This window comes from Cylas formicarius, unplaced genomic scaffold (genome assembly GCF_029955315.1).
Source record: "Cylas formicarius isolate icCylForm1 unplaced genomic scaffold, icCylForm1.1 PGA_scaffold_6__28_contigs__length_40554024, whole genome shotgun sequence".
In the NCBI taxonomy this organism is placed as follows: Eukaryota; Metazoa; Arthropoda; class Insecta; order Coleoptera; family Brentidae; genus Cylas; species Cylas formicarius.
The window spans coordinates 30,840,441-30,860,650 of NW_026844347.1; the positions used below are offsets into that span (position 1 = coordinate 30,840,441).

At 32.5% G+C, this 20,210-nt stretch overlaps 1 protein-coding gene across 2 annotated transcripts in view; it reads right to left on the minus strand.

Moving 5' to 3' along the window:
• Nucleotides 1-20,210, minus strand: part of LOC132704097 (chondroadherin-like protein) — a 104,587-nt gene that overhangs the window by 3,791 nt on the left and 80,586 nt on the right. For both annotated transcript variants that reach the window (XM_060673862.1, XM_060673861.1), the window contains exons 5-6: nucleotides 17,932-18,068; nucleotides 16,085-16,237 (exon numbers count right to left, since the gene is read on the minus strand). In XM_060673862.1, the coding sequence (XP_060529845.1) occupies nucleotides 16,085-16,237; nucleotides 17,932-18,068 (290 nt within the window). The remainder of the gene's footprint in view (nucleotides 1-16,084; nucleotides 16,238-17,931; nucleotides 18,069-20,210) is intronic.

Sequence of the window (20,210 nt, forward strand, 5' to 3'; positions counted from 1 at the left end):
GTTTTAACTTTTCAAATATGAATGGAGTTAAAACCAATGCAAATAAAACTAAAAATTAGAAAAATAAATAAGAACTAAAAGTTCAGATTTTCATGAAATTATATATATTCACATGACAATTGTATCGACAACACCGTGTCGTTATCGAACGTAATATTTACAAACTACCTGCTACTATATATACCGAAAAATGACCATAAAACCTTAATTAATGTTGTTGCGAGAATTTAAGTTCAATAAAGGAGAGGTGTTTAAATATAATTGATCGTTAAGCAATACATTTGAATGTGTCATTTTGTTAATCTCCATGGCTTCCAATAAATTTAGTTTTCTACTTTTTGTGGCTGTATGTAATATACCAAAATTGTCGTGAAAAATGTATTTTTCTGTGTTTAAGTGTGTAGCATAATTAGAATCTAACTATTGTTTTTAAATGCTCTTTTATCTTCGTTAATGCGTTTCTTGAACGATCTACCTCTTTGTCCAATATAAATTTTTAGGACAAGATCCACATGTCAACCTGTAGACACCTGATTTTTGGGATTTTGTAATGTCCAGACTAAGAGAATTGATTACCATAGTTCATATTATTTGAAATGTGTTCGTTCATACTTGAACTATGGCAGTGTATGTTGAGGTAACTCATCAGGCTCTGATTTAAATAAATTTAAATATCTGGCAAAAAGACAGTACCTGGACAAAGTTCTATAATTAACACAGGAGAGTGCCAACTCTCTTAACTTCAATCTTGAATAATTTTATGAACATTCCATTACAAAGTAGGATTATTGTTCTGCATATGCATTAGTGTCTTCTTCAATACGAGGATTATAAATCTACCAGCTACCCCTTGTGGTGTCCACCACCCGCAAAATTTAATTGCATTGTTAAAAACGACACACGCAGCTATCGATTCTAATAAAAATAGCGACGTGTGATATTACAACGTATTGCACAAGTGCCCTTTGTTGTTTCTTATTAAAAATTTGTGTTTCGTAAATCGATATATACTCGACTCTCTTAAACTGAATCGCAACGTAATTCAATAAATCCATAGGAAAAAATTTTAACGGTAAACACGGGTACGGATAAGTGGAATTTTCCTTAGAATTTTCAAGCACGCTTGTTCAACGAAACGGCCAGAACAGTTCCACAAACGCAATGAATATTTTATGTTCGCTTCTATTATTCTCACTACTCGCTTAAAAGTTATTTGCTGTCGTTCCGTATTCACAATTTCCAAATCGGAATAAAGTTGCGCAATCTACTACAGGAAGCATACAAAGTTATCGCGGTTATGCATGTCTGATAGTGGGATTCCGAATATTTTTATGTAGATATACGGGCGCCGCATTCTTCGATGTTACCAATAAAACAGAAATGGAAATTGAGTTAAAATGATAAGAGAAACTACAATCTACAGCAATTTCGTACACCAAAATTACACTTTGATGATTTTTTGCAAATATGGAATAATTGTATAGCAAAATTTCTGCTAAATATACTATCAAACTCGTCATCTCAGCGCACAAGAAAAACATTTTTTATATATCATTTCTTTGATCTTATATATTATTGGAATCATTGGATGATTTTCTGAAAAAAAGTTAAATCAATAAAGATCTTATAATTTTTGATATCCAGGCCAAAAGAATATTTTCTTGATATTTGGTGGAGGACCATCATTTAGAGAAACACTTTTTTCGAGTCAAAATTATTTTTCTGCTTTTACCAGTGGCGTCAAGGTAACCATGACACTGAATATTTCGATCAAAAATCGCGATTCATTTCTTAGTAACAATGTTCTTTCTGTCTTTGAGTCTACACTGAGTCTTAAAAGTTTCCATTTAGTTGTTTTAGTTGTTATTTTTGGTAAAATGGTTTCATGGTCCCTTGTTACAAACCTGAGCTTCTAGCGATACACACATTACTGCTTTTGATTTATTTCATTGGCGACTCTTCGTCGGACAACAAAAAAGTCAATATGATTTTCACTAAAAATTGAATCGACATTTGAAAAATGCCATTTATTTTTGAAAAAAAAAATACAGTGCCAAATCATTTCCTTCCATAAAAATATTTATCGCAAGTATTTTACCGCCAATGGCAAAAGCATAAAAATAATTTTCATTGAGTGCCTTTACCAAACTATTAAGAAATTATCTAAAACAGTTTGAACAAAAAGGACAAAAGTTCTTTTTTTATATTTGAAATGTATATGTGTATCAGAAACAAAGCGATTGCAAATTATATACATATTTTTTAAGAATAGGCCTCTCATTTTGGAACAACTTGCATATTATGCATTTAAAAAAGTAAAAATTTTGTATTAACTGATTGTTTTATAATAATTACTTTGTCGTTGGGTGGTTTTTTTGTATGTATACTGTAGTTTGTACTCCTTGAGGTTCAATGTATTTTAATCACATTTTGTTGCTTTACAAAAGATTAATTTATTTATTATTTCTTATTATTATGTTTAATGTATAAATTTTATTGTTTTTCCACGTATTGATTCACGGATAGTAAAATGTGATTACAATATATTTCGGGATTTTATCCGTTCGTTTGTTGAACTCCGACCGGAATCCTGCACACGTTTCGCCAAGATCCCACATAACATCTTTAGAAAACACTTCGAAACACACTTTTCCTTATTATTATTTGTTATTATTATTGGTTGTTTATCCACAACACTTAATTTATTTGAAACTAACTTTCCATACTGATTTTTATTTTATATAAAAGTGTTTTATTTACTATTACAACGTACTACCAAAGTATGGCAAAAGGTGTCAATTATATTATGTATGGAGGTGAATATCTTCCATTTCTTCTTAACTAATCAATTCGATTTTTTGAATACGCTTATTATTAGTCTAACTAAAAGCACTAACCGACTGATTAATAACGTAAACAACAAAATAACTGCTGATTTGATTCACTTCTCCATTCATACAAAAAAATCAACCAACTTAAAAATATAATATATAATAAATATATAAAGTAACACCGAAGAACAAATTAAAATCTATTCCAACAAGGGAAATTGTCTTTTTGCCTTTTCGAGTATAAGTAACCAGCTTCCCCTTCAAACGGAGAACGATACTTCATATTGTGACTCAATAGAGACTTTTTTTCCCAATATTTTGATATGATCACAGACACATGCGGGAATCTAGCAACAGCTCACGGAAATACTCTTTAAAAAGTAAATAGTACGCAAAAATACTATATTTTTGCCATCAAGCATCGATCACGAATAAATCTAAAACTAAATTGGGTACTGTTATTCAAAAAGTTAACATAAACGGGTAATCTGGTAAATAATTAATATATCTCTATTCTGCAAAATCTTTCCAGCCTAATGTCAACTCTAGACATTGAAAAATTCCATTCGTAACAAAAAAAACGTAAAAATACATACTCTTCATTTTAGCAGAAAATTGTCAACCCACTTGGTTGACACACTAGATTATACGATTTGAATTTCTTCTTAACTGAAACTGTTAAGTTCTGAAGAAGCCAACAGGATGATTGGCGAAACGTTAACAACTTCGACTGAACAACAACCGACACAGGATGAATACAGAATTTTTGTAAATAGAAACATTTAAAGTTAACCAATGGAGCTCGGACGCTGCTCAGAGAAGATTTTGAAAGAGCTAAAGGAAATGATGAATGTGAGTCCTTGACTTTTGATATTCAAAAAAAATTACTTTTACCACGAATACCCACAAATATTGTGTTCTATAAAAGGCAGCTCTGGGTATATAATGCTTGAATTCACAGCTGTAAAGAAGGCCGTGGATATTGTTACGTTTGGGTCAAAGGAGAAGCTGGCAGAGGTTCTCAAGAAGTGAAACACCTTATTCTGTGGAGTGACTCGTGTGGGAGTCAGAACAGAAATATTAAAATGACTCTTTTCCTTCTTTATATTTTACAAAATTCCCAAAATCTAGGAAAAATTATCCAAACTTTTCTAATCTGGAGGCACAGCTTCTTACCGAACGACTCGAATTTCAGCGGCATACAATGCAAATTTAAATCATTCCATCGTGTTTATACGCCTCATGATTATTATGAGAAACTGCCATAAAAAATACCAGGCAATAGAAATAAAAAGTATTTAAGAGGAAGACCATCCACAATCATTGGTTCACCTTTCACATCTCTAGTGCCTTTGAAGACAAACTTAAAAACTTAAACAAAATGATGCATCTAAGACTGGGAGATGCTCTGCTTTTTTATAGCAGCTTAAAATCAGATAAACAGATAGTTGAAGATTAAGATGGATTCGATGTGGAGGAGCTAGATTTCAATGTTGAAGCATGATACTTAAGTTATCGAATTTTATATTTTTCATTCATTATTCCTTAATACAATAATTTGTTGATACTTGATATTAATCATTAGACATAATGAATTTCTTAATTTTCTTAAAAAAAGTAAGTAAAAAACGGCAGCATCTTCACCATGGATCTGAAAATGCTTGCTGAAATGTTCAAATTAATTGTGTTGATGTTGCTAGTTTTGCCTTTTCGTAGGAAATATTTTTGATAATGAACGCAACATGGCGAGTTGAGAGAGGATTAGACGGTATTCGGAGTCGCCAAAAATACACATTCTCTCTAAATTTTTTCGATGTATCGGTGCACAATAAGCATGGTAAACGCAAACACACCCCATCCCCAATTTAACTCCCATACAAGGGATGTTTGTAACCATATACCTATCCGAGACGAATATAATAAAAGCTTTAAGTGCCCTTTCGGGAAACATAAAAAGGATCCATTCTGGTTCTTATTGGGTAGTAAAATAGGTACGTAATATCCCTCTCCGCCTCGGCAACATAAAGTGATGCGCGGATAATATTGAGGGAACACCTTTAATTTTTCAAAGTACACGTTATAAAAATAGAACGAAGACCGGCAGTTTATCGACGATTAAACACCTAATCCTGCAGATATGCAATTTTAAGGTTAGTAAAACGGCCACGTTCGTTCTGAACGAGTTAAGTTTTGATGGTTCACAGCTACAGGAAACAGTTTTTGTACACCAGCAGTGTAATTAGGTCGCTACGATTCCCATATTTATTTAAAATTACACACGCTGACGTAAATGGAAAGACTGTAACGCTAATAGCAGCAGAGTTTCGTTCTTTAAGATCTTTCGCAAATACTATTTGCTTGTAACTCAAAAATACTCGATATTTATATGAAAAAAAATCAAGTTTCAATGTACGGGCTTGTAGGATGCAACAAAACGAATTTTATTTGTGTATTAACGAAGTTACGGTTTGCCTAGTTTCATTTTCTATCGGCCAAGGAACCTATTCTTAAAGACTTTAAATTTAAGTTGGTTAACAAAATAATTTTCTTCATGACGTTTGATTAGCATTCCATTAAAAGTAAGGCAAAACGTTGTTCTTATAGGATAGGGTTTTAGTCCGTTTAAAATGTTTACGGTAATATACTGCGATACAATAATTCACATTAGATAAAGCAAATGACTGTCAGTTTCATGATTTTAATATCATATAAGGATAAAGGGGGGATATTAGGTAAACGGAAGTTGCCGGAAATTAAAAGAAAAAAATTAAATTGTTCCTGGAATGTTTTTGCCATAATTGTCTACTATTAACTATGAAATGGTTAACCTTCTTTCCTCTTGGAGATTAAAACGTGGTAATAATGTTGCTAGGTAATTTTATGGCCTTAAAGTAGAAATGCTTCCTAAAATTTAACTTTTCTTTCAATTTTAAGTTCTTTTGTTTGTATTTTAGTAACCTCGTTTAATGTTTTTTTCAGAAAATTTATTAAAACAGGTTAAGCGTTTTTGTAGTGCGAAACAAACAAGATTTGATCTTGTCTTTGCTTGTGACCGGATTTTAAAAATCAAGATTTTACTTATGCCCCCTGGTAGCGATTTCAGAAACTCGGATTAGGACTATTTGTTTCATTTATCAAATCAAATCTCGTCAGTTTGTTGAAGGATTTTCTTATTTCCAGTGCTTGATGATTTTAGTACATTAGAGTCGTGTTAATTTTTATTTTAATCGTATTCTCCCTGCTATTTTGAAAAAACAAGTGAAGGTGAAGTATCTGCCTTTAATAACAACGGTGCAACATTACATTGTGACTATATGTGCGATTCTGATTCTTTATTAACTGAATTATAATTCGTGATGTAGCTGGTTTTGTGTCTGTTGCTAGGAGTGTTTCGATCTTGACCGTACAGTAAGTTGACTAATTGGTGGCGATACCGCGTATCTAAGAAATAAAAAGACGGACGGCGACATAATGGTGTTTGAATTTTGGGTGGTTGGGAACATTTTACGCCTCTCTAAACCGAGAGATGGTGCTCTATTTAACTATGTTATTTCTATTATAATTTTTATTAATGTATTCGGATTTTTAATCATTACTAGGTTTTGTAGGAATTGTATTTTCAGTTCAAGTTCAGGATTTTAACCCTTAGTGCTAATGCATTAGACAGATTTCTTATGTGTCAATACATAGGGCGCGAAATTTTTTGGATGAAAAAAACTTACCAAATTTGTTGACAAATGCATTATTAAACTCAACAATATAACTTATTTAATGTTTGTAATTTTTGTTTTTAACGTGTAAAGTCTGCTGAGTCTAATACTGTTCTCTCCTTTGAAGATATTGCCTTAACAAGTAAACACCTCCTGCATCCATGTAAAACATATTTATTGCATAATTATGCCGTTTAGTTTTATGAGTTGGTATTTTAACAACGAACGAATATTTAAGTAAATTGTTTTGTTAGTCTAAATAATTTGATTCTATGCCTAGTACTGCCCCTGGCCAGGAGATGGCGCCATATTTATTGATCATCGCGTAAAGACGGAAATTATTATATTCTACTAATATGCTGTGTTGTTTTTTTTTCGTTATTTTTAAATAAAATTTTGATCATACCAATTACAGGTTGTCAAAGTTTCTTTCCAGGTGGTGTAGTGATAATTAAAACGATTAGTAGTTTAAAACGCTTTATTGCAACGTTGCTGTCAACGGTAACGCGATGTGCTGTAATTTGGAATGCCCTCGGCATAAAGCAAGAGCGTAATTTGCTCTCGACTAACTACTTCAAACGTTTAGAAACTTGTTGAAGTCCAGTGCGCGTCGAAGGCGTCGTCTTAAAAATTTCAATGGTTTGAAGTATCTCAAATTTGACGTTAAAACCCGAGACCACGAAGCTCGTTTTCGTTTGCACAAGAAACGCATTAGGGTCTTTATATAAACCAGTAAAACTATTTTCTACGGTACTCCGGGGCATGTTTTTCGTCGTAGCAAGTAAAACTGCATTTCCCTTCCCTTACGACACCGCTGTGAGCGCGGATATAAAACGAATATTACTAATCGCAACAGTTTTGGTTCTTGTTGTTGATAGATTAAGCACACACTGTTTCGGAGACTAGTTCAGCTACTTCGTCAATGTCATTTTATTGTATTAAAATTGGATGCAGAGCAATCGATTCTCTGACAGAGCTCTGAAGAAGTCAGCAGCATACTTTTTATAAAACTTCTGGATTCCTCCTGCTTCGGTTTTTGTTGACTCGAAGTAGCTAACGTTTATATTGTTTGAGGGGAGGAGCATAAGCATCGTCTCGGATGACTGATTTCCATATTGGTGACAGGTAGAGACCTGACTGGCGGTTAAGATTGTTAGGTTGCTTATAGATTTCTATAGATTCTCGGATTTTTAGTTGGTAGAAGAATTGATTACATGCAAGAATTTTAGTTTTATCGAATAAAATTTTATGTCCGTTTAAGACTTAAGGCTCTTTCATGTTCTTTGAGCCTAGTTGATATTTTTCGTCCGGTCTCTCCAATGTATTCTTTGTCGCATATGCATGAAATGCTGTTAAATCCCTGCTCCTGCTCATAATAAACAAATGGTTACTTTAAACATTGCGCATCTTCAGTAACTCGTTTGTTAAACAATCCAATCGCTGCGCTTCGCTCGTGCCAAATCAAACTCGTGACTAAATTGCGTATTATGATGCGTATATTATGAAACTTGTTGTATAATATGCTACTAAGCGTGGGTATTTGACTGAAGATTGGATACGATAAACTTAAATACTCTTCACCAAAAAAAGGGATTTTTTTACCAATTTAGTTTCAATCATTCTTAATTAATAATTTTGTTGTCAATAGCTATAGAGTTTTATGGATAGAATAGGACTGTTTGCAGTTTTTGATAGGCGGTATTCCCACGAAAAAAAATCTCATAAATGCTCTCTGACAAGCATAAAATATATGAAATTAAAGAGTGATGGGAAAGAAAAGATGTTTAATTTTGCATGGAATACCAATGAGGGGTTTAAATAAAACTGGGTGTCTTGCAATGTTTCATTGCTTTAAATTAAAACACAAGTAATCAACAGAACCAAATAAAGTGCATTTTGTGATGGAACGCTTAATATCTTTAATGTGGTAATTATTAGAGGGAAGAGCAGAGGTAAGGTATTTTAATTCTGGGTTCAATGACTCGGGCTGAGATAGTTTTACGGCTCTATAAATAAGAGAGTTGATAACCGATGATTTTTGGGCCGGATGGTTGTGTGACAATGCATTAAGGTATCGGTCTGTGTGCGTAGGTTTTCTGTAAACACAATGACTCAATGTTAGGTCTGATTTTCAATTGATAAGAATATCTAAGAATGGGAGGTTGTTATTAGTTTCAATTTCAATGGTAAAACATATGTTGGGGTGCATAGAGTTTAAATGTCTTAGAAAATCTATTAGGGATTCCTGACCATGAGGCCAAATAACGAAAGTATCATCGACGTAGCGTTTCCATAATTTTGGTTTTAGATGGAAGGTGTATTCGCGATGACTAGTGATAGTGGAGAACCCATAACTGTTAATGACGTTTGTTCAAAAATTTGACCGTTATAAGAAAAATATGTTCCAGACAAGCATTTTTCAATTAAGGTGAGAATGTTTGGTTCCAGATTGTCGGATTTTATCTATATCTCTATATCTGAAATAAAGGTGAGAGTTTCAGGAATAGGAATTTTCGTAAAGAGGGATTGTAGGTCGAAGTTAACCAGAATATTTTGTGTATCGTAATGATTTTTATTTGTTTAATGAAGTGAAAGGAATTAAGTACGAACCTGTCAGTTTTCCCTGTAAATGGTTGGTGGACAATAGGTCGAAGAGCAAATCCTGGTTTGTGAATCTTTGGGAGTCCGTAGAGACAAGAAATTTTAGAGTCATGAGGGGTGACGGATTTTTTCCTAATAATTTCCACATTAAAGATATTAAGCGTTCCATCATATAATACACTTCACCACAACCTTCCAATAGCAATGAAACTGAAAGCAATCTCACACTTGCCACTGTTGTCCTTCCTCTAACCTCAAAGGACATGAAAGAGCTTAAAGCCTTAACCGGACATAAAATTTTATTCAATATAAAAGCAGGTACAGAGTAAAATGCAAGCTAGGTTCAGTCAAGCTCTGAAGAAGCCGACAGGCTGATTTTCGAGACGTTAGCTAGTTTTATAAAAAGTATTACAGTAGCCTGTGGAAGTTTCTTTTGAAAAATTAAGCGGGTAGCATGTTTGGCGAAAAAGATTTTTCTTGTTTGACTTGTTAAAGAAGCCTAACTAAACCCAGTTAACGTGATTTAGATTTTGGTGACGATCAATCAAATTAAATAGTGTGCAATACTTGCAAAGATCCCCCAATTTGAGCGCGCAGTACATTGAAGCCTCTACTACGACCTTTAAGGAACTGTGTGAAATAGAAAGTAAGACCATCCTGCAGTGAAGCAATTCGAAGGGAATTCGATATGTTTTGGAACAAACAACGGTTGATTGCAGTAAATACACATCGAGAACGGAATTGTGTTCGACAAAAACGTTCGTTCGATTACTACCCACGTGAAATGTGATAAACTCTTTGGGAACGGCTACAATTTATTTGCGCCTGAAAGGACTGCTTTTACAAAATCAAAGAGCGCAAATTGTTGCAACGGCGCTCATTAGTCTGATCAAAGACTTATTAAAGGGTGTCGAGCTTTTAAGCGGTCATCGATTTTTAATCTGAACGAAAGTGGGATATGTAATGCGATCAGCTCGGCGACAAATGAAAATACCTTTTTGACCGTCAACTTTGGCCGCCACACACATTTATAACAATATTCTGCTAAAAGTGGGCGGGTGGTTTTAGATTGCTGCAAGATTTATAAATTGTTTCTATGGCAACAACAGTTATATTAAAATCGAGGTTAAATGGTAATAGTAATTGTGCTTAAATTGTGATGGGTCTAGTCATAATAAGCGTAAAACTACAAACATTTAGATCGGGCTTCAATAATAATTTAGATATGAAAAATCGTTGCAGCATATTCTTCATTTATTGATTAGTTTTTGTTTGTATTTGTCGTCATATTTTGCGGATTATGCGGCACACCACATCCGAATAGGATTTCTTGTTCGAGATGAACATTCTTCTTCACTCATCCAAAAAATACCAGAACTCACTTTCAGCAGAAATGCAGTTGGTGCAGCTTCCCTTGTACTTGCTTTTGCATGATGCGTCTGGGTGCTTTATTACATTGGCTTGGCTATAATTTTTTCTAAATTTACCATAACCGACACACCGTCAGTAGTTACTCCTTACTTACTGTAAGATATATCTAAATTAAAATCTTTCAATTTTTCCTCTACAAGGGATGAGCATTTTTCTGCTGGAACGAATCCGTAAGGGCGCACTAATCCGATGTTCCGCATTGTTCCTCCAACAGAATGTATATTAATGTTTTGTCATTCGTCAAATGCGATACTGAAACGTTTAACTTAAGATTTCAGTCTAGAAATTTCATGTACTGCAGACTGTTTATTAATTTTACTATATTCAAGTATGATATTTCTCATAGTGACTGCAGATTTTGTTATGTCTTTGAATCATCTTGCCTTTAAGCCTTCTCTTATGTCAAAATATTAAAAGACAAACACACCATCGCGAGCAGACATTCAGGCAAGCACTTCTAAAAGTTTTTCGTTTTTCATTATTTTAAAAATAATTTGTTATTATCAATTTTTTCGCGCACTTTTTTCATTTAGGAACCTGTGCGCTTTTTTCAATCAAAAAAGTATTCATCTTTCAGGGAGTATATGCCTATTAATTTTAATATTTGCAAATGAATTACACTCTAACTTATATTAATACAGATATAAACTTACCGTATCATTTAATTCATATGGATTAATCACTATTTGAATACCGTTATACAGTTTTCAATTGTTAGAAATTAAACCGCAAAACAAGTGCACACAATCCACACACCCCAACACACAAAGGAATGAAAAAAATTGGCCTGTTGTGAGCAAGATTTCAACTTAAGTAAAATTTGAATTCGTTTTTTGTCTAAATAAATTCATCTGCAATGTTAATTAGTTGGTTTAGTGCCGTTTCAAGATTTCAGGCTATAGAGCAGGCGGTCAGTACTAGTTTGTTCGTTCCTATTACTTTTGTTTCCTATTACTATTTTGTTTTGTTTCTGTTTTCCTAATTTTAAAAATACGATTAGTAATATTTGAAAATAATAATTCACTATTCATTAAAGTGCTGCTCACTTATGAGTCATGGCACTATCTATGTTTAGTCGATTTATACTCACTGTAGGCTATGTACGCTACCGCACAACTGTATTGCTCGAACAGGAAAAAGATCCACAACAACGATCCAAATTTAAACATATATAGCCTTAAGATTCCCGCAACCTACCTCTTGTCCTCCTTGCAATGTACTTGAAGTGATTCTACCAAATTTTCAAAATATTTGTGACTCAGATAGAAATATTTCTTTAGACGAATCTGGAAACTGTACCATTTTACTTTCGGCAATATATGATGATGAAGCAGCTAAGTAAGGAATTATACATCGAATACCAAAGACCCTGCTTCATAGAAAATTGATTATGAACACATTAAGTTTTAGTTTGTTTTGGTTAGTTTTGGTTGGTTTTGCGTCTCTAATTGTATTTACAATAATGAGAGAGAATTTTAAAAGCTCTTTCTCAAGTTGTACCAAATAAATCTAAGATAGTCTCCGATCTTCATACGATCTTTCACTATTTCTTCACACTGTTCTTCAATCCCTTCTTATCTACGTTTGTTGAAATTATGATACAAGCTTTATCTTGTATCTGTTTTTTGTAATCTTTTTTTTTATTGTGTTTAATTACCTTTTTCTTTTATAGTTTATAGTTTTACATAAATACTTGAACTAAATCCATTAGATCAGTCTAATGACTCTGATTCGTTTGCGACCTGTTGTTCACCTGGATATTATGGTGTAATATGCGGAAACTTGGTATCCCGGTTCTACAATTATTAACTAGTACTAGTAGTAACAGTTATGTTAGTATTTACGTAGATAAAATATCATATCCTTTAGTTTAGTTTTTGCGAGCACGGTATTTCTTTGGTTGCTATTTCTACATCCAATTATAGAAGGCTATGCTTACGTTATTTCTTTTAACGAACGTGGCGTACCGACGAAAGGTTGTATTGTCTATATACCAAGTGTAAGTTAGTAAGAGAAAATATAGTTTTGTTTAATTTGCCACAACGTCGGACTTATTTCCCCTTAGACTAATGATAAACAAACCTACATTAATATTATCGTCGCTTTGTAAAAACAACTGAACGAATTATATCTCTAAAAATATTGCTATGGTTAAACTGATCCGGCCTGCATCTGCAAATATAATAAAGCTTAGCACTCGCCCTCGCCACCGCAGGGGAATTACGTTGTAGAGTATAGAGGAATAATTCTACAGGAATTCCAGGTAAAGGAATTCCGCAAAGAAATTCAAGGAATTCCAGATGAATTCTAAAAAGTTATAAATTGCTTTTAAATGGTCAAAATAAATGTTTACACTTGAAATCTTTATATTAAATAAGAACAAAAGGCGAACGAGAGAAATAAATTGAAATAAATAACTAGGTTCTTAAATTTAATTGTATTGCTTATACTAACAACGGCCATTAGTCTAGTGTCTAATTATTGTTTTGTTACTCGGAATTCTGATGGAGTTTCGAAAACAAAATGGAGTTGGGTTCCCTCTTATTTAATGCAATCTTTCAAGTTGTTATGCAGCACGGAACTTAAGGCGTATATCGGAAGCGTATTTTCTCGTCTCGCCTACCTCGAAATGGGAAAGTAGTCACGCAAATAAGAATTTTGATATCCTGTCATTAGTGCCGAGAAAATGTGCGAGGCGGAAAATTGTTTGCATATTTCGTTCGCGAGTGTAACGTTTATCAAACATCTGTTTGTAAGAGGCGTAAGCACAAGAGAATATTTGAAAACTCGAATATCGGTTACCAGAAAACGCTGCGTCGAATTCATAAAAAAAACAACGGAAAAACAGTTAAATTCAACAAATGTGATATTTTTGCAACCACATTTTATACAACCTTTTATTTTATATCTTCAGTTAGGTATTGTCAATCACCTCTTGCTATCATTAAAAAGAAAGCAACTTGATTTTTCTATACATTTTCATTGAGATTCTGTCAAAACTCCTAAATTTCTAAAATGTTAATCATTTCTTTTCTCCGTCTCGGCTATTATATTTTCGTTTTAACATTCAAAATGAAGTGATAAACATAATGTTAAAAAAGAAAAACAGGGAATTCATATAATCGTAGGGCGGAAAATGCTGATATGGCGGACATAGGAACTAAGTTTATAGTTATTGTTTATCTGGGAGTCCACAAAAATAAAATATATTGTTCCCAGTTTTTAGTTTTTTTCACAAAATACGAAAATAACTCAAGAGTTAAAAGTTATACTCCAATTAAGTTAAAAAAAATTAGCTATTTAGCCAAACTGGAGCAAATATTAAACATGTTCTAAAAAGATGGGTTCTTTTAAAAATTTTGGACACTAAGTATTTCCGGAAATACTTTTATATATTTTTTTCAATGATAAATCTTTAGCATTGAAATTTTGTATATTTTTTCCCATGCTTACAATTTCAGTATAGTTTTAATTTTAATTTGACTAGTTTTTATTATTTCGCTCTGTCGAGTACTGTCGGAAAAATATTTATGAATTTTTGGTTTTAAAGAATTTTTGTGTATAGTTGACGCAGTTTTATTTATTTGTCATATTTATGTTTTTTATTTTATTAATATTGATTAGCTTGCCTTTTGCTACTTATTTTACTTATTTAACATCATTGCTTGGTACTTCGCAGATATTTTAATAATTGCTTTGTGGTGTGTTTTTTTTTCTAAATTAATAATAATTGTTTAGACAAACTACGATTTAACAAATGGCGGATATTTATTATTATGATTTGATTTTGTTTTATTTTAAATAATATTGTTGATCTTATTTTGTTTAGATTGTTCAAATCCCTATTGTTATTGAGAACAATTTAAAAAAAAACCTTTTATTTTGTAATAAACGGCGAGTTATCCTACAATGTTTACCGATTTGCAGCGAAACTTTCTCATTATGTGAACAATTTCGAGAATTGTTAACCAGTCCCATACGAATGGACATTTCGCTGGTAATTGTAAACACATAATAATTTTGACGATAAACATGTAGCGAATTAAAACAATTGCCTCTCGGAAATTAATTTTCTGGCTTGTTTGTGCACAGCGAGTGAGAACTTTTTGCCCGCTTTTTTGCAATATGTAAAAACTGCGAAATGTGGGGGAAAATTAATTAATTTAAGTGAGGGAAAATTCAAGCTTCGGTGAATTCTAACAGTTACGGTTATCGTCTGCGAGTTTTCTGCGGGTTAGGACAATGTTCAATATGTTCCCGCGTAAAACGCTTTCTGGATCCCATGTTAAAAAATAAAACAGATCACGCCTCTTTTATTTACTAAAGAAAGCAGTTACCAATTCGAAGATTAAGTATTCGCTACTGTAAAAAAAATTACTAGTAGTTAAATCGCATTACTCTATTGAGGATTTGTTGTAAAAATATACCCAGAAATCTTTGTTTTGGCCTAAGAATATTTTATTTCTCTTTCGATTTTGAAATTTATTATATTTAATGTAGCTTCCGAAGTTATCAGTCAGAATTATTACTTATGTGTGCAATATTTTTATTTGGATCGAAAATTATTGACTAGTTATAGAATTTTTTGATCAACCATAGAATTATGGTTGATCAAAATTTTTATTAAGAATTTACATGAAAAACATTAAATTAAATTAAATATCATTACTTTTTTAGTTTTGTCATATTTACCATTTTTTAAAAAGGCGACTATGTGTAAGGTTGCCTATATGAAAAAGTAGTAGTCGGATGATTGACTCCCATATTAGTGACAGGTAAAGATCTGAGTCGCGGTTAGAATTGTTGGGTTGCTTGTGTTTACAGGAAACCTACGCACAAAGACCGATACCTTAATGCTTTAGCACATCACCATCGGGCCCAAAAATAGGTTATCTGTGCTGTACCCAGAATTAATTAAAACACCTTACCTCTGGTCTAAAAACAAAGTTTCCGAATACAACCATGCAACCGGAAATAAAATTTTATTCTATTAAAATAAAATTCTGGCATGTAATCAATTCTTCTGCCAACGAAAAATCGGAGAACCTACAGAAACCAGGTGTTTACCTGTCACCAATATGGGAATCAGTCATCTGAGACGATGTTTACACCCCTCATTTAGCTCCACTCCCCTCAAACAATAATAAGCAGGTACAGAAGCTCTGAAGAAGCCAACAGGATGATTGGCGAAACGTTAGCAAGTTCGACTCAACAATAAACGACGCTGGAAGAATCCAGATGTTTTGTAAATAGTATTACGGCAGCCTGCGAAAATTTCTTTGAAAAAAAAACCTCTGAATTTTGTTTTTATTTTTTTGAGACTAGGTAATAATAAACGGACCACGATATACACTATAAACAGTTGTATACGAAATTTTACTGTACAATTTGTTAATTTCCTTTCGTAAATTTGCGTCTATCATTTGAAACGCGTCTGTATGCGAAAAGATTAAATTAAAAATAGAAGAAAGCTTTATTTGATTAGCATTAAATTATTAACACGAAACTCACCTTCAAGACCAACAAAGGCGTCTTTGTCGACGGTATCAATAATGTTTCCGTCTAGCTCCAAGGAGTTCAGAAGCGTGAGATGCGAGAAAACTTTGCCAGGGACCGTTCGAAGTTTGTTGTGAGCTAACCCCAAAGAATCTAAATTCCTTAATCCTAAAATAAAATTTCAATATTATACCAATTTACCAATTTAGTGTTTTTATATTAAAAGGCTCAATCTCTATGACTTGAAGCTTTATTTCGACCTGGTTTTATAAATAAGCAGGAAAAATCGCGGAGTTGGGAGAGACTCATCGAAAATTTACGGGTTCGAATGTTCAAGTGGTTGAAGTTTTCGGTGATTGTAGCCAGGCACTCCGATCAAGTTTAAAATTTAAAACCCTTGAATATTTAATGCATACAACAACCCGTACTTTTCCAGATCTTAAAAATGTTGTTCTAATTGGAATGTACTGTATTGTGGTACTGTGCTTCTAAATTTTATTATTAGTCTTTAATTATTATTATCAATAATAAAGGAGATAATTTAGAAATTAATATACAAAGTGCCCGGATGTGAGCCCGACTGATATGTTAACATGCAGCCTTAAACTACATAATTTGCGAGAGAGAGGCTGTTAAAATTCCATTTTTATCTTCGATTTTTTTCAACTACTCCTCAATAAAATGACTAAGAGATCTGATATTACGTTCCGGGAGCTTTTTGCCGTTTCAAAAAAATAGATTCTCCCATGTTCAAGGAAACGGAAGTTAATTGAAAAAAATTTCAATGTGAATACCCGAAATTTTGAACAATCGGGCTAAAGTTTTCATGCTTACGAATGTGATTTAATAAGTAAGTTTGCCAACTTGACTTGATTTTTTGTTTTATTTCGATTAGAATTCAGGAATTAGTACAAAAATTTAGAACAAAAATCAAATAATCCGAAAACTGTTGAATTTTTGAAAATTTTCAAATAAGTAATCAAATTATTAGTTGCCTGCAAGGCTGAGAAGTTGTTTCTTGACCAGAAGTTATGACGTCTTCAAAATAAACGCAATTTGCTTATCAGTTTTCAAACAATTTTTTTGATTTTTAATTATGGTCATTTATTTTCGAAAGTTGTCTGTTGAATAGGCCGTCACCTTGTATGTAAATAAATACTTACTTCAATTTGGAGCGGCGTAGTTATAAGATGAACACATATTAATTACATAAAGTTACAATTTAGAACAAACTACCTCAAAGATCAAATAATCTGAAAAAAATCAGTTGCCTTCAAAAATTTAATTAATATGGGTAAGAAGTTGTTTCTTAACCATAAATTATGACGTCTTCAAAATAAACTCAATTTGCTTATAAATTTTGATTTTGATTTATTTTCATTTATTTTCGAAATTTTTTGGGTTACTAGGCGGACGCATTGTATGTAAAGAAATACTTAATTCAATTTGGAGCAGCGTAGTTATAAGATTGACACATATTAATTACATAAAGTTACAAGGATACAGTAAACAGAGAGAATAACCTGTTAATTTATAGACTTTCACCAATATTGGGTAATCGCATTTTTACTTGTCAATCATTCGTCCTATATTTTATCTTGATAACAAAACTGACATTAGTTTTCGACGTTTCTTGGGCAAGAACTTTATTACGTACAATTCGTTGATGTTCTGTTTTATTTTTGTTTGGTTGGTTTACATATGCTGCGAAATAAAGAACATTCTTTGCAATATTGTTTCGCAACTAATATTAGCCACTCTTTTCGAAAAATATTTATTTTCATTGTGTAGTTGCAAAAGCGAAGAAAAACTGCAGTAACGAAGTAAGCGTAAAATAATAGCCGATCCCATTTAACACCCACCTTCAAAGTCTCCCTCCTTAATTTCCGATATCCTATTTTCTTGCATTTCGAGCTTCTTCAGAGTATCAAGTATTCCGAGGGATTTCTGCGGAACAGATGTTAATCCGTTTCCTCCAAGGTTGAGCCGTTTCAGTTTCCTTAAACAGAATAAATTAGGATAATTTTATTTTTCCATTATTTTAATTAAACGTCTTCAGGCAGTTATGAATTGCACGAGATTCGGCAAAATAAGGGACGCAGTTGCTATGCAAGCGTGTGAAATTTATATTGTTTACAACAAATATAATTTATTACATAAATGCCGCGTGTCCGGAATAAAATTGTCATCGGCAAAATTCAAATATTTGGAATATATTTAATAACTGCAAATTAAAACGTTTGTATTTTTTTTGGCGCGGACAGCTTGAAACGTGGACAAATATTACTGTTTCAAACGCGATCGGCGTAAAAATAAATAACGATGCGATGTCCCACATAATCCTATTACAACTTTTACATTACTGACGTTCACTTCATACAAAATACATTTAATGGGCAAATTACAATATTACCAAATTACAATGACAATTTTTCTATTAATAATTTCTCGTCTTTTGGGGGTCGATATTGATGAATTCAGCAGAAGATATACAAAGTGTTATAATTGTTTTCATTGATTTTGCTGTTTGTATTTTTCTGCAATTTTGTGTGCATGTTGCGAATATTTTTCTGCTTGATTATTATCAGCCACCGTCTCTACTTATGTTCATCTCTATAAAAAAAGGCTTTATTATTGCTCATACGGATTTTTTTCATTGCAACAACTGTGCCATACTTATCGTCCTCAATAGTGGAAATAATAATTGTCTAATTCGTGGGCCCAATTAGACGCTTTTAAATAAAAATTCCTCTTTCTAAATTAGAGAGACAAAAAGAAATGTAGGTGTCTGGATCTCGATTGTCGCAAAAAGGATATTATTGTCGTTATAGGATGTCGAAAATGTGCATTTTAACACACATTTTTGTTATGGAAAACTTTGTTTCTATGAAAACTTTTTATGGAGACTTCAATTCCTTAAATATAATGTCACGAAATTGTGATTTTGGTCATTAGGTTTAACTTCTAAAAGAAATTTTAAAGAATGTTTTAATTTATTTAATGTTAGTTGTTGCTAGTCTTGCTGGTGTCTTTAACTTTCATATTAGTAGAATTACTTTTAGTTACTCTTAAAATAATTGTAACTTATAGGGCGTTTTTTCTTCTCAGACTGACCACTAATAATTAAGTTGAGTCGCAATCTTCCGAAAATGCCTTTTTTTCTTTCAGGACATTGATCGTAACAACCAAATTCCGTAAAACCGTCGCTCCGAATATCTACTTGTTTAAAGCGGTAAGAACTCCTTTTTAAATAAGATCAGAGCAAAATATCAGTCACGCTTTTCAATTTCTCGGTTGAGAACTAATAAACTATTAGTTTAGAAAATATTATATTAATAATTAATTAATTAAATTAATAATATATTTCATTCAGCATAAAAATTTTCTTTGGAATTGTCTTCTAACACATAATTTTCTATAAAAAAAAGCGATGCAAAGTTTTCAAAAACACCCTATAACTCTGAACGGTTTCGACTACGTCTTTTAGTGAGGGTCCACCCAGTATGTGGGGCTCAGTGCTTTTTATATATCCAATATTGTCTATAACACATGAGTACGTATTAAATGGAGAGAACTAAACTGATATGAAAGGTCACCAAATGGCTAGCTTCATCTTACGACAAAGTGTTGACTTTATTATTTCGTTTAAGTTGGAAAGTCAGCTATATAATATGAAAATAAACCAGATTTAATATGAACTTTTCACTTCAATTTATTTTTTTTTAGGATCTACTGATCAGATAAAAAAAGCCGATTGAAAGTCAATTTAATATGCTTTAATACGAGTTCAAATTGAATAAAATTTATTTCTGCTTTTTAGATTTAGCATAGGAAAATAAATGCACGAATCAAATTAACTTTTTTTTATTACTACTTTTCCTCTGCTGCAACAATAAACTCTGGGATTTAGGTTGGAGTACGAAATGTAGCTCGAATTTTCCGTTTTAGCTCGTCCCATAAATGTTTGATCGGATTGAGGTCGGGGCTGCATGTTGACGACTCCGTAACTCGAAAACTGACTTCTGTAATGTAATCTTCCTCGATCTTTGCGGTATACGGCCTAGCATTGTCAGGCATAAAATGATTTCGTCTCCAATGTAGTTGACAAATAGTAGCACGTAATCTGATAAAATATCTAGCA